Source organism: Gastrolobium bilobum, unplaced genomic scaffold (assembly GCF_033153095.1).
Source record: "Gastrolobium bilobum isolate Gb01-03AN ecotype WA unplaced genomic scaffold, APGP_CSIRO_Gbil_v1 utg18308, whole genome shotgun sequence".
In the NCBI taxonomy this organism is placed as follows: Eukaryota; Viridiplantae; Streptophyta; class Magnoliopsida; order Fabales; family Fabaceae; genus Gastrolobium; species Gastrolobium bilobum.
In genome coordinates, this window is record NW_026897613.1 from 123,461 (window position 1) to 138,965 (window position 15,505).

General features: G+C 37.9%; 2 protein-coding genes across 2 annotated transcripts; one reads left to right on the plus strand and one right to left on the minus strand.

Annotated features, from left to right (window-relative positions):
* Positions 1–819: 819 nt before the first annotated feature.
* LOC133308585 (uncharacterized) lies at positions 820–3,286 on the minus strand. The gene is made up of 5 exons (XM_061509223.1): positions 2,986–3,286; positions 2,214–2,376; positions 1,704–2,086; positions 1,098–1,619; positions 820–968 (listed from the first exon to the last, which is right to left on the minus strand). Exons 1-5 carry the CDS (start codon positions 3,284–3,286, stop codon positions 820–822), a joined length of 1,518 nt encoding a protein of 505 aa, XP_061365207.1.
* A 5,434-nt stretch (positions 3,287–8,720) lies between these two features.
* LOC133308594 (protein STRICTOSIDINE SYNTHASE-LIKE 12-like) lies at positions 8,721–10,010 on the plus strand. Its single transcript, XM_061509233.1, has 3 exons — positions 8,721–8,941; positions 9,121–9,390; positions 9,521–10,010. Exons 1-3 carry the CDS (start codon positions 8,721–8,723, stop codon positions 10,008–10,010), a joined length of 981 nt encoding a protein of 326 aa, XP_061365217.1.
* Positions 10,011–15,505: the final 5,495 nt, after the last annotated feature.

Consider the following 15,505-nt stretch of genomic DNA (forward strand, 5'->3'; position numbering starts at 1 on the left):
CAACATGATTTTATACCATCCTCGAGCAGTGACTTTATTCAGTCAGGCCCTGGCATGTCTTACACTACTCCACCAGCTCATGTTCCCGAGGTGGTTGATGACCCAGACCCCGCTCCAGACGGATTTGCACAAGCTGTAGAGGCTCGGAGTAGACGTCGATTACCCCCACGTCAGGCACGTGATAGGCCATGGCCTCGATGGTCGTAGTTACTTTGACACATGTTTTTTTGGGTTTCACTGTTTATGGACTATTTTTTTTTTGGACTTTTGTATTATGGACTGTATTTTGGGACTATTGTATTATGGACTGTATTTTGGGTTTATCGTATTATGTACTGTATTTTTTGGACTGTCCATTATTATGGCCAGTTATTGTTAGTACTATCTTTATGTCCAGTTAGTATGTCGTTTGCATTCTGATTGTGATGTTAGTGCAAGAATACATAACAAGTTACAATTACGCTTAGGTTAAAAAACACGAATGAAACATTTTAATTCGCATAGTAATAGATCATAAGTGATAAAGACATACATTGTGTATCACGCATTATTTCCACGATTAGGACACGACCTACGATTAGAGGTGGCAAAGTGGGTAGCCCGCCCCGCCCCGCTTTTGAAAGTGGGCTGAAAAACTCAGCCTGCCCCGCCCCGTTTGGCGGGTTGGCCCGCCAACCCGAGCCTATTTTACACTGACCCGCCTATGCCCGCCATCAACCCGCCAAAAAATGAGCCCCCCCCGCTTTTGAGATGGGTTGAAAAACTCAGCCCGCCCCGTTTGGCGGGTTGGCCCGCCGAGCCGAGCCCGTTTTTCCGGCTCTACCTACGATTGTGCCCATTTTGCTTACAAAGACCACATAACCTGCATGATGGAATCGTTTCAACCTCATCCATCTCGTTCCGTATTATTGTAGACTTTGGACAGCCTTTTGCACGTAACATATTTGTATCTGGTATGACCACAGGAACTGCATTGGGTGGAATTGCTTGCTCATTGCCAATTGGCTCCCATGGAAATGAGTACGCGCTGACCAATTTTGAAGTCTTGAAAACATCATATATATATATATATATATATATATATATATATATATTGCCGGGACGAATGTATAAAGTTGTAGCAACGACGTGACTATATGGATATTTAAATGCTTTAAATTGTCCACATTGGCATGTCCGAGTAGTAAGGTTATCAGAATACGACTTTTCCCACCCTGCATCAACCTCAAATACAGTTTCATCAACATTATATGTACGCACATTATGCATTGTTTCCACGGATTCATTATGTGTCAATGATTCAATCACATTTTTGCAATAAGTATGACCAGATAAAACTTGTCTAGAAGCCGATTGACCTCTTTCCACGCAATATTGGACCAATCTACTATATGTAAATTTTACTAGTCCAGTAATGGGCATGTTTCTTGCCCCCTTTAACACCCTGTTTATGGATTCTGATAGGTTTGTTGTCATATGCCCATATCTTCGTCCCTCAATGTCATGTGCGCGCGACCACTTTTCCTTTGGGATGACATCAATCCAATCCACAACCTGAGTGCTTGTGTCACGAAATCGTGCAAGCGCTCTCTCAAAATCCACCATGCAAGGAGTATATCCTGCCAACAATAAAACCAATAACACAATTGTCGATTAACCGAAAAATACATGTCGAAAATGATGAATCTGGTTGTGCAACATACCTATATTCATCAGGGCCGCCTTCAGCTTTTCATTTCTAAACCGTTGATTAAAATTTGATGCAATATGTCGAATGCAATACACATGAAACACATGCGGAGGCAGCCAAGCAGGATTATTCTCTACAGCCGATAATATGCTAGCATGCCTATATGAAAGTAGACATATATTTTGCGCTTGTGTAACGTGCAGACGAAGATTGGCAAGGGAGTATGACCAAGCCTCCAATGTCTCACCCTCGACAATGGCAAATGCAAGTGGCAGACATTCATTATTACCATCCTGAGCCATGACAATCAACAACTTTCCCTTGTATTTTTTGTATAGATGAGTGCCATCAATTTGTATCATTGGTTTGCAAAAATTAAATGCCTCACAACATTGTCTGAAAGTCCAGAAACAACAAAGAAATACACGTCTTCCCGGGACCATGTTGCCCCCCAACAAAACAATCCTTTGTTTGAATATTATAAAAGGAACCTAGTGAAAAACGAAGCATATATTCACACCACCTGGGTAAATATGCATATGATTCCTCCCAATCACCATACAACATTGTCATTGCTTTCTGCTTCGCATACCATGCCTTTCTATATGAAACTTTGAAACCATAAGAATGAGTTATCCTCTCCTGGACCAACGCAATTGACACTGATGGTTCCTTTTTTATCATCTCTGACAAACAAAAGCCAGATATATACATTAACAGAACTACAGGTATGTCAAACAATTTTTAAATATAGCATAATACTTTGAAATAACGTACCTACTACAAGTGATGCAATCACGTCAGAATCAAGTTGTCTATGATCTTGAGAAATATGGTCATTCAAGCAATTGTGATCCCCACCCCATTTCGTTACCTTCCAATTTTCAACATACGTTGGTTTAATTACCCTGATCCTCCATGGGCAACCTTGGACATGCGCACAACATTTCATGCTTAACTTTGTGGGCGTGCTCTCAACCACAATTGCTTCTTGATGCTCCTTCATGAGGTTGCGCTTGATTGCCATCTGAGCCTCTTTTTTGGATGTAAATTGCTGGTTAACAAACAACTTTTCCCCCAATTGCCATGGACCTTGGATTGAACCCGAACTCTGCGTACATGATTGTGCCTCACTCGGATGATCCCAATCAATATATGTGTAATGTGGAATTTCAGACCAAAAGGAGCAATAGGTACATCGCCTGCATGTACTACGTAATAATAATAATAAATTGGAATTAATTACATCAACAAAATCGCACCACACAAACATGAATAGTTTTTACATAGCATACCTTCAGGATGTTCTGGTACTTGACTCGATGTTGAGTTATGATGTACAACGATACGAGACTCCCCCAAATCATGCCATGGCTGAATTTGAGTACCCGACCTGCCACATTCTTCGTCATTGTCCGATGCACTCGCATCCTCTGCAAGAAGACAATCCTCCATTTCGATATTTTCCTCATCATCATCCTCATAGTCCTCATCCATAACCCAGGTAGGGTCATGTTCATCTTCCTCAGACATGTTAACAGTTGGAGCAGCAGATGAGGATGCATTAAAAGGAGAATTAGAAGTAACTGACCTCATTGGTATCACAACATCCTCTGCGGTGCAGTATCCACATACAACTCTAAGAAATCCTTTCTAGACTGGTTCAAGAACTCTTCCATTACCATATCGATGTCTTCGTCATCGACCACTTGCAAACTAATGTATTGTTCACATTGTCATAATCTTGTCGTGACTAGAGTGATCGATTGGTTGTCTTTAAGACATAATTCTTGGCGTATTTTCTGATGCAGCTCCGCAACCGTTGAGTTCCGCTTAATACGTGATGACCTTTTCTCCCCTACAAAAACAACACCACGACGACCTTCCTCTTTCCTACCGTTATAATATAGAACAACACGAATAGATTCAGAATTCGAACTCATTCTTAAAAATAAAAAAGAATAACATAAAATGAAATATGAGTAAACAAGTGCAAAATATGAATAGACACGAGCAAATGAATGTGGGAGTTTAAGAATAATGAGAGAGAAGAGTTGTGAAGAGTGTATAGAGGGTGGGTGTATAAATAGGCTGCAGTTGGGTCACTCACGCCCTGATTGGGCATAAGCTTATGCTGGAACACGCCCAATGTAGGCGTGTCTCCCTCATAGGTCACGCCCTACATGGGCGTGTCTCTCTCCTCTTGGTCATGCCCAACATAGGCGTGTTTGCCCTGTAGGTCACGCCCCACATGGGCGTGTCTCTCTCCATTGGAACACGCCCCATGTGGGCGTGTTTGAGTGTTATATTTGCGTAAATAATTTCAAAACGACTATATTTTCGTAATTTTTTATTAAAAAAAGCAATAAATTAATTTTTTTGCCAACTAGTAATACCTATCAAGTGTTTTGAAAAAAAAAATTTATTATTGTATGGTCAGTCACCAGACAAATCCAATTCCGAAAATTATAATAATAATGAAAATGAAGTAAATTCCAATTGCTAAATATTGATGAGAAAGTATAAAGCTGTAACCTTTGACACGCTTAAGCACTTTTGTGATAGAATTCTCCTGCTAACCCTTTTGCCAAGGTGGTACAATAATACAATTAATCCAAGTGCAGCTGTAAATCAAGTTTCTATATTTAAAAATGTCTTTCACAATTGAATTTTTTGATTGATGTTGTTGGCAGGTGACTAAGAGAGTGGAAACAGCTGAAACCGAGTGGAAGGGTTGGAATTGGAGATCAGAGGGAGATTTATGAATGAAACATCAGGTGCTGGAGCTTCAGCAAGATATGCCAGAGCCTCTAGCTTAGGAGCTAAATCTTCTTCCATGGTTGGTTCCATGACTTGTAAAGCATAGCATAGCATATGATCAATGAAACAACCATCTTTTTTCTTCTTTTTGTGTTTGATTTTCAGTTTTACCATATTATAGTAGCATCTAAGTATCATATCCATTGGTTTCCTCACACATCACCATCATGCATTCTTGACAAGTGTACATTAATTACACATGTCAATATGTTATATGTTACCCATTTTCCCATCCACATTGTGTGTTATTTTTGTTGGTCAACCTCAGTTGCTCGACTGCTCCAGCTGAAACAAAACAATACCATTGTAGGAGCAGGTGCTTGTTTTCATTTCTCTTCTTTGGTCCTTTCCAGCTCATTTCATCAACCTTACCCACCAATTCTCATATATATTTTTCCCAATGTCAAATCATGTCTCCTTACGTACTGTTCAGTCTTTCGCAGTTTTATAGGATTTGAATGAGCTGAGATATATATTTATAAATTTTCTCTTACTTCACTTTTGCTATTTTTTTACTCTTTGTTTTGTTGAGTTAATTATACAAGCAAAAGCATGATTGTCAAAGTTGAGTTATGGAAACACTTTATCAATAGCAGTGGTATTCCTTTTTAACTTTCTCACCTTTCAGCCTTTTTCTTTGTCAATGGACGTAATCTTTGCTTTTAATCTTTTGTTATGCAATTATGGTTGTATATCATTAAACATATCTGCCAGTGTTCGTTTCTCTACCAACATGTGTGATTACTCCGTCATTCTCTTCCCTTTTAAAAAAAATGATGTAGTGCTAACCAGTGATTAATTTGAGATTTCCCCGGCTTTTATTTGATCATGGTTGAAAATTATGGACAAGACGTGATGATTTCAAGTATCTTTTTGCAGTAACATTTGTATCCGAACTTTTCAAAACTGCACTTCACAAAAGCGTGTCCTCTAAAGGGCATGCCTGTGTAACAATTAAAGTCTCCAAGGTTACGGGTCTCCAAGAAAGTAGTATTAATTGGCAAGGTACCCTCTAAAGGGCATGCTTTTGTAACAATTAAGGTGAATCTTTTAAAGGTCGAGCGTTTTTATAATAAGATTACAAGAAAGTAGAACTAATGAACATTGAACAACTCGTAAAAATATTTTAACTCGTGATCCCATCTTAATATTCGCACAAGTCAATTTCATCTACTAACAACCATCGACCTTTCTTCACAGTCCACCCCTGCATTTGCTCTTCCATTGGCATAAAGGCATTTGATTGGGACCAGCTTTCTATTATTTATCGACATATATATTCTATCAATTGTTTCACCTTGTTCCTGCTTCTTACAATATATTTGGACTAAATTTCTCAAAAAAAGCATATACTCAAGTCCTTCTTTTCTCAATTCATCATCTTGGGAGCATAAAATAAGATCATACCATACACATATTTTGCTTACTTGTGACCCTTTTCATGAGCAGCAATCTTTAGGCTTCCAAGACCACTCTCATTGGCATAACTAAAATATTCTTGCAATCCTTCTGTATATAAGCTCTCCACGTTTTCACATTCCCTGCAGTGTCTCAAGAAAGACAATGCTTTCTCATTAGGACGCCACTGGATTATAACGGAAACTTGTCCAAAGTAACTCGATTCCAAACATAGTTATCTTCTGCAGCATCAAGAAAATGTCTACAACACATTTTCATATTATGAAGTTCGGTGAAAGAAAATGAGATGCTACACTTGCAACCACCTCTATTAACAAGTCTTTGGGAAGTGATTTTATGGATACAGTAGAAGAGGATCACTTTTGTTGCTTGCTCTCTTCATTATAAACCCATCACCTTTTCTACTGCATCCATAACATCACTTCCCAAAGACTTGTTAATAGAGGTGGTTGCAAGGGTAGCGTCTCATTCTTTTACCGACCTTCACAACATGAAAATGTGTTGTAGAGATTTTCTTGATGCTGCATAAGATAACTACTTTTGGAAACAAAGTTTCTTTGGACGTGCTTACGTTAATCCAATGGCGTCCTAATGGGAAAGCATTGTCCTTTTTGAAGGGCTGCAGGGAATGTGAAAATATAGAGCAGGATTGCAAGAATATTTTAGTTTGCTAATGGATCAAATGGTTTTGGAAGCTTAAAGATTGCTGCTCAAAAAGGTTATAAGGAAGCAAGATATGTGTACGGTATGAGCGTATTTTACTCCTAAGACTGATGAGTGAGAAAAGAATGACTCGGGCATATGTTATAAATAAGGGTTATATTTATATTGTAGGAAAATAGTTGTCTCATTATAAAAATGCAATATAAGATAAATACAACCCTATAAATAATATGTCCAAAGGCACATAGTATTTAATAAACCGTGATTTTAATAAATAGTGTATATTTAATATTGATAACACACGTCTGTATTAATTCAATAAATAATAAATTAGAAAATAAGCAAAAAAAATTAATGCTTGATATTTATTTTAAAAATTCTTTCTTAGCACATAAATAAAAAAAGTATTTATTTCAAGAAATAACGTGAAAGAATACAATTATTATCATGCACATCCTAATCTCTCGTCTAGCACCTTTTCTTCCTCTATGTTCACACCATTCCTGAAACCATATTGATCTACTACGTGAATATTCTATTGACAAGGGATGCCGTGGTGTTCATCAACCGAATCAAACCGATTCAAACCGCAATAACCGAATCGAAAAACCGATAACCGAATAACTCGAAAACCGAAAAATTGAAAATCGAAAAAAAACCGTAAATTTTAATTGGATTGGATCATTTTTCGGATTGAGTGATGAAAACCGATCCAATCCAAACTGATCCAATATATTAATTCTCCTCTACCTACTTGGGCCTTTCCATATCCTACAAATTTTTAAACTCAAGACCCATTAACCCATCAACTGAATCCAAGAAAAAATCTAGTCACATCTTATCAACAAAGTTTTATCTGTGTAGAGCTTCATATCTCATTGCCGAAAAAATTATATATATATATATATTATTGTTTACTAATGCTTTTATATTTCAAAAGAAAAAAAATTACAAAGTCAATATATACAAAAGATGTTATTTGCACAATAATTATGAAACAAATTTAGGAATTTCAAAAAACCGAAAACCGATCCAATCCAAACCAAAAAAAATTGGATTGGATCGGATCGGATTTGAAAAAAAATAAAACTGAATCGATGATTACATGATCAAACCGAAGGGATTGGATCGGATGATTTTTGCTCCCAAAACCGATCCAATCCAGATCGCGAACACCCCTATGCCGTATTGCAATTTCTCAAGTTGAACCGAATTTTTATAGGTATGTAATTAAAATGAAATATTTCAGAATAAAATCAATTATTATTTTATAAATTTCTAAATAAAAAGTTTTATTTAAGAATTAACTTAGTACTGATTTTATAATATTTTAAATGAAAAATTTACTTAATAATCAAAATAATTACAATTTTATAATTTTCAGACAAATAATTTTATTTATAAAATTTACTTAATAATCAAAATAATTACAATTTTATAATTTTCAGACAAATAATTTTATTTATAAAATTTACTTAATAATCAAAATAATTACAATTTTATAATTTTCAGACAAATAATTTTATTTATAAAATTTACTTAATAATCAAAATAATTACAATTTTATAATTTTCAGACAAATAATTTTATTTATAAATTAAATCAATATTTTGTTCTAAACATAGTAGATAGATTCTGCTACGTGCTTTCATGCAAGCGCATGGAACGAAGCAGAGTTTGTGTCAAGACACGAGAGAAAGCTAGTTGAGGAGCAAGTTTCAAACATGTACGGTTCTGCAATAAAACTGCCAAAGCGACTATCTACATCCTATAATTATAGCAACATCACATTTTCATTATGCAGGTTGCACAATTGTTCATTGTTCATATATATCAATCCAAAATTGTAACAAACTATGAACGTTTCTGACTGGTGGGTCTTGCTTAGCTGTGTGCTCTTTTCACGAGTTTGTTGGCCCCATAAACTTCCCCTGGCTCTCTCACGTTTCCACCTAGTAAACGAGGAAACCGAGTGAGCATAGGAGATTCCAAAAAAGAAAAAATGTTGCATTGCAATTTGCATGTCATCTCATGTCTATAAATATTACTTAGTTCTAAGGCTTTGTGTGCCTTACATCGAATTCGAACGTTAATATTGGCAATCATGTTGAAAATTACTATGTCGACGATGGCTATCTTTGCATTAACTCTTATGTTCCTCTTGTGTTCCCCATCAGTAGCTATATTACTCAGCAGGTTACAGCTACCGTCACCACTTACAGGCCCTGAGTCCCTAGCATTTGACCGAAACGGTGGAGGGCCTTATGTAGGTGCTTCTGATGGAAGAATTTTTAAATATGTAGGTCCCGATGAAGGTTTCAAGGAATATGCTTATACTTCGCCAAACAGGTAAATGAAGAGAATGATCTATGTTTATCTATTTGTGTTTAGTCAATAAGGTGAGAAACACACATGAAAGAATCTATTCATTCTCGTGCCAGACAGGTTTATCTATTTGTGTTTAGTCTCACACACACACACTCAAAATTTTAAACCAATTACTGAGCCTTAGTTATTCGTTGGTCCAGGAACAACACAACCTGTGATGGCCTTGCTGACTTCTCAACACTCCAAGCAACATGTGGGAGGCCTTTAGGATTGGGTTTCAATCATCAGACAGGGGAACTGTATGTAGCTGATGCTTATTTTGGGCTCGTTAAGGTTGGTTCCAATGGAGGGCCTCCAACCCAAGTTGGAGTTACACAAGACAACCCTTTTCATTTTGTTGCTGGGTTGGATGTAGACCCTGACACCGGAATCGTTTATTTCACGGAAGCTAGCGCTAATTATCAGATCAAGTAATTTGTTCCTTCTTTCTTACATTGTTTTTTTCCACGTAAATGTTAGCTCTTGTAAAAACTAAAAAGATTTGCTTTCTAATGATTTCACGAGGAAAGATAAGTGTAATGTGGTACTTAATTTTTGTAGAGATATCCAGACACTGCTAAGCAGCAGAGATAGTTCAGGAAGCCTTTTCAAATATGATCCAAGCACAAACCAAACCACAGTGTTACTCAGGGGTCTTGCTCTACCATCTGGGGTGGCAGTAAGCAGAGATGGCTCATTTGTCCTTGTTAGTGAATTCTTGGCAAACAGAATTCAGAGATTCTGGGTCAAAGGGCCGAGAGCAAATTCATCAGAATTGTTCTTGCTACTTGCGGGAAGACCAGATAACATCAAGAGGAATTCCTTAGGTCAGTTTTGGGTAGCTGTGAACAGTTACTTAGGACCATCTCCACCTCCAAGACCTTCTATTTTACCTGTAGGAGTCAGAGTCAATGAGTATGGTTTGGTTTTACAGGTTGTGTCTCTGACTGAGGAGTATGGTACTGACGCAGCCAGTGAAGTTCAAGAGTTTAATGGGACACTCTACTCTGGGTCCCTGCATGCTTCCTATGCTAGCGTTTTTACGCCCTAGTTTTTCCCTCACTGCTGCCTTTGTATGGCTATGAAAAATATGAGGGGAACTCCTAAATAAATAAAGAAATTATTGATCTATACTTGGAAAACAATACTCGTGTCTATGATTGGATAGTTTCAAGAAGATAGCATAAAGCTATTTTTTTTTTTTGAACAAATGCGACCCAATTTAAAATTGAAATCCTTATGCTCTGTTCTTGTGTTTCACTAATTAAAATTATCTTTTAGATTATGTCATCAGTCAAGTGGGCAAAAGAGCCAAGTCAGGTTGCATTATTCATTGGGATTAATCTAGCAAATATGATTTATCTACTTTTTAGTGGATAGCAAATATGATTTTAGCCATGCTGCAACAAGAAATAATATAATTACGTTCTCAATTAATGGAGTAAAGACGAATTAAAGAATTAATTCCCCCGCCCCCCTAATTAGTAATGCTCACATATCCAAATATTTTACTGCAAACGTTAGACGATGACTCTGAATGATGGAACTGATCAGCAGGGTCAATTTATCAGTTAGGCAGGTTAATTCAAATTCATGAATAAAAATCCGCTCCTTAGTAATGTTATATGATAAAACTGGTGTTAAAGGAGAAATGGAAATAATAGCACACTAGTCTTTTTGCTCTGAAGCAATGGATTTTTACCAACAAGATGAAGAAGTAGTACAAACTAAAAAGGAACAACTAACTTGGCAGAAATCTAATGACAGGGACTTGTACTCTACTGACAAAAGAGAAAATTGCTCAGAGAAAACTAAAGTGCTCAGTACTATTTCGATTCCTACTGATTTCTCTCTCAATATTCAATCTCAATTCCAGCCTACGTCTATCCCACGCCAATTCAAGTGGGGTGTTTCGTTAAAGTTTTTGGAGAGGATTACTGGTAATCCTTCTTTGGTAAATGTAATTACCACATTTGGTAGAAGGAATAAATTACGATTCCCGGATATCCAAGGATTACCGGTAATTTGATTTATAAAGAAAAGTCACTATTCAGATTATCAAAAATAATATGGTAATTCGGAATACCAATCAGAATACCAAGTAAAGGGAATGCACAACAATAAATTTTGAGACAAAAATACTCCAATACACATAAAAATCTAGACCCAATCTATCAACTACAAAAGTAAAAATAGTTTGGGGTTATTTTTGTAAAATAACCTCATATTCCAAGTCATATTTCATTCTAAACCAAATATGGAATCAGTAATTTTTACCCAATATTTCCGGTAATATTTTGGCGAACCAAACACATCTTTCGTAAGATTCCAAGTAAACTCAATTTCTACTGAATTCCCATTAATCATGATTCCCGGTCACCAAAAAATTTCTCCTGTACCAAACACACCCTGTATGACTTTCAACTGACTCCCCTAGCCACCTCAGCCTGAGTTTGTCTCTCAAAAATTCCACATTATGTGTAACGGACCCAAGTGCTATAATAAGCCCAATGAAGACATCAAAGTTAAAAGGGGAAAGGGCCCGTAAGCAGCCCAAGTATCTATAGGAACTCTCAGACTAATTAAGAGCTATAATAGAACAAATGTTTTTATTATTCAGTATAGTTTGTAATGGATTAATAGGCCCAATATGTTTCGGGCATACATAGTGGTTAGGGAGAAGGAATAGATTAAGTAGAAATTGAATCATCTTCTTTCTAACTTCTTCTTCTCTCTTTACCTCTCTCCATTCTCTCACTTCTAATCCTTTTATTTATGAGATTATGGAATTTACTGCTACATTTTAGTTTTCTCGTTGCTTATTCTACCTCCCTTGCCATGGCGGAAAATATCGGTATGAGAGATGTCACCCAGCGCTTGGAGACTCTGGAACATCAAACCCAACGCCCGGATCTACTGGAGCAAAAATTACGCTCCGCTGAACTTGTTCGCGAACAACAGTTTTTGGGACTCTAAGAGTCTAATGCTCAGCTCCAAGAGTCACATGCTCAAATTCAGCAAGCCATTCAACGTCTAGTAGACGAGCACATCCACAGTGGTCACTCCCGCTTCGGTATCTTAGGTTCTGGACCAGGTTCCGCTTCAAAGTCAAATACCTCTAACCTAGACCTAGGTAAATCTCATTCCATTAAACTCCTCTTTCCACGATTTGCTACTGGTGACCCAACTTCTTGGTAATTTGCTGTAAACAAATACTATCAATATTATAACATTGGAAATGAAGACCGTTTACTTATTGTCTCCTTCCATTTGGATGACCCCGCAACTTGTTGGTTTAGGGGTCTTAGTGATGATGGTTTGCTTCCAACCTGGTCTATTTTTGTCACTATAGTACACAGAAGGTTTGGACCCTCTGAATTTGATGATCCAATTGGAGCATTGGCTAAGTTACAACAGCATGGTTCTGTAGCTGATTATCAATCCACCTTTGAGGTTGCTGCCAGCAAGGTCCCTGGGTTGTTAGCCACTATGAAACATAGTTTCGCAGACGTTGTTCAGAACTAACTCAACTCCCTACTGACTGGCATGAAGCTTTGGCTTTAGCTAAAGTCTTTGAAGATCAACATTCCGAGGAAAAACCCATACGTCTTTGGCTTGTCAAACCAGCTTTTTCCCCCAACACCGCCCCCTAACACCAGTTTGCATCACCACTTAAACCTCCCAATCCCTTAGCCCTCACTACCACCCCTCATAACAAACCAATTCCAGCTATTCCCATTCGTCGTTTATCTTAGGCTGAAATACAGGTAAAACGGGACAAAGGACTTTGTTTCAACTGTGATGAAAAGTTCACTTATGGCCACAAATGCAAAGCATGAGCTTCCCTTCTGTACTTAAAGGGCTTAGACGAGGATGTGCCTCCTGATGCCATGGATCAGCCAGTTAAACATGAGGAAACACCAGAGATAAAATTCAACGCTTTATTTGATACTTATTCCTCCAAATCATTCCCTTTAATGGGAACTATCTTGGGTCGATCCGTACAAATCCTAATTGATAGGGGGTACTCATAATTTCATTACTCGCATTTAACCTTGTTAGTTATTTCCTCGTTTAAGGTGCAAGTAGGGAAATTTGATTCCCTCACTTGCTCGGTTGTATGTCAATTCGTTCCATTAGACATTCAATGTCACAGTTTCACTATGGCTTTGTTTGTGTTGGAGTTACAAGGAGCTGATATGGTGCTAGGGGTATAATGGTTGGCCACTTTACGGCTGATTTAAACGAATTATGACAAAATGACAATAAGACTTCGACATCAAGGGGAGAAAATGTTGTTTTAAATGGTAATCAATATATTGCAACACAATCTCCTTCACAGTTTTTAGTCAACATGCCTCTTCCTCCAGCTGTCCAAAACTTACTCGATCAGTATCCAGATGTATTTGCAATCCTATACTCCTTGCCACCTGATAGACCCACAAATAAATGCCTCCTATTGTTCCCTGATACAAAGCATGTGCAAGTTCACCCATACAGGTACCCTCATTTATAGAAAAATAAAATTGAAAATTTATTTTCTAAGATGTTACATAACGGGTTGATTCAACCGAGCTTGTCATCTTTCAGTTCCCCTGTATTATTAGTAAAGAAGAAGAATGAGACATGGAATTTCTGCGTCAATTACCGCACTATAAATGCGGTCATGGTGCGAGATAAAATCCCAATTCTAACAATAGATGAATTGATGGATGAGTTACACGGTGCTACCATTTTTTTCAAGTTGGACCTCCGATCTGTTTCTTCACCCATACTGACGTTAAAAACTCACTGTTTCTTCACCAAGTTATCCAAATGCCTATTTTCCCAACCATCGATTTAGTTCTTGGGCCACACTATTTCTGGCGAAATCCCAACAAGACACATGCTATTTTGGAAAGGCCCATCCCAACATCAGCAACCCATGTCCGTGACTTCTTGGGCCTCTCAAGCTATTATTGCCCCTTCATATGCCATTATGCTTCTATTGCATCCCCTCAAACAGATCTACTGACAAAAGATGGGTTTGTGTGGTCTTTCACAGCAGAAGATGCCTTCCTCAATCTCAAGTCATCCTTGACAGAGGCCCCTATCTTAGCATCATCGAACTTCAAAGAACTCTTTGTTATACAAATTGACACTTCTGGCATTGGGGAGAGGGCGGTCTTAATGTAAAACAACCATCCCATTGTATTTTATAGTAGGAAATTTCACCTACTATGCGCACAAAATCCACATACATATGCGAAATATTCGCGATTATAGTTGCAGTGGCCAAATGGAGACAGTACCTCTTGGGGGTACCTTCACCATTAACACGGATAACAAGATTTTGCACAACCTCATGAATCAAGTTGTCCAAACCTATGAGAAACAAACCTTCTAATCGAAGCTACTGGCTTCGATTACACCATTACATACAAATCCGATAAAGCCAATGCGGTGGCTGATACCTTATCCATGAATCCAAAAGGGGTTTCCGAGTTTATGAAACCTCCATTTTTGCAGTTCTTAGCGGTCTGATTAGTGATTACAATTCCATACTACTACAAGAATTACAACAAGACATATCATATGCTACCATTTTACAAGATTTAGCCAATGAACCAGCACAGTGGCCTAAGTGGAAATGTATAGAAGGGTTGTTGTTCTTTCGCAACTGAATTGTCCTTCTCGTTGCTTCTTCAATCATCCCGCACTTGTTACACGATCTCCACACTTCAGTGCAAGGGGGTCATTATGGCTTTCAAGGTACTCTGCACTGAATTTCCCTTAACTTCACTAGAAGGGAATTAGAAAAATCGTTCATGAATACGTGGCCAAATGTGAAATTTGTCAAAAGATCAAACGCCCAAACCATTCCTCTTTCAGATTATTAACCCTAATTAAACCACCAGATGAGACATGGACAGATCTGAGTATGGATTTCATTACTCACCTGCCACCTTCACATGGCTTCACAGAAATTCTTGTTATTGTGGACCGCTTTTCCAAAGAACCTCATTTTGTGTCGTTACCTCCTCGTTATACAGCAACAAGGATAATCGAAGTGTTTTGGGACTCAATGGGAAAATTGCACGGCCCTTGGTCCATCATATCTGATCGTGACCCTCTGTTTCTGAGTAACTTTTTGACAACCCTCTTCCACCAGCAAGGCAGAACACTTCGTTATAGTTCGACCTATAACCCTTAGTCTGATGGCCAGCAAGGCACAACAAGGATAATAGGTGCATGGAACAATTTCTGAGAGCTTTTACCTGTCATCACCATTCCACTTGGTCTTGGTATCTAACTTGGGCAGAGTATCACCAAAACACCTCATTCAATAGTTCCACAGGTTTGACTCCATATCATATCACCTTCGGCAGACCACCCCTAAACCTCTTATCATACACCCTGGGTTCTTCAACCAACAATATCGTAGATGATGCTCTCTCAGATGAAGAATCAAGCTGATAAGAAAAGAAAAGACAAGAGCTTTACAGTCGGGGAGCACGTTCTACTCAGACTACAGCCTTACCGTCAGCTTCTGTTGCATCGCATATC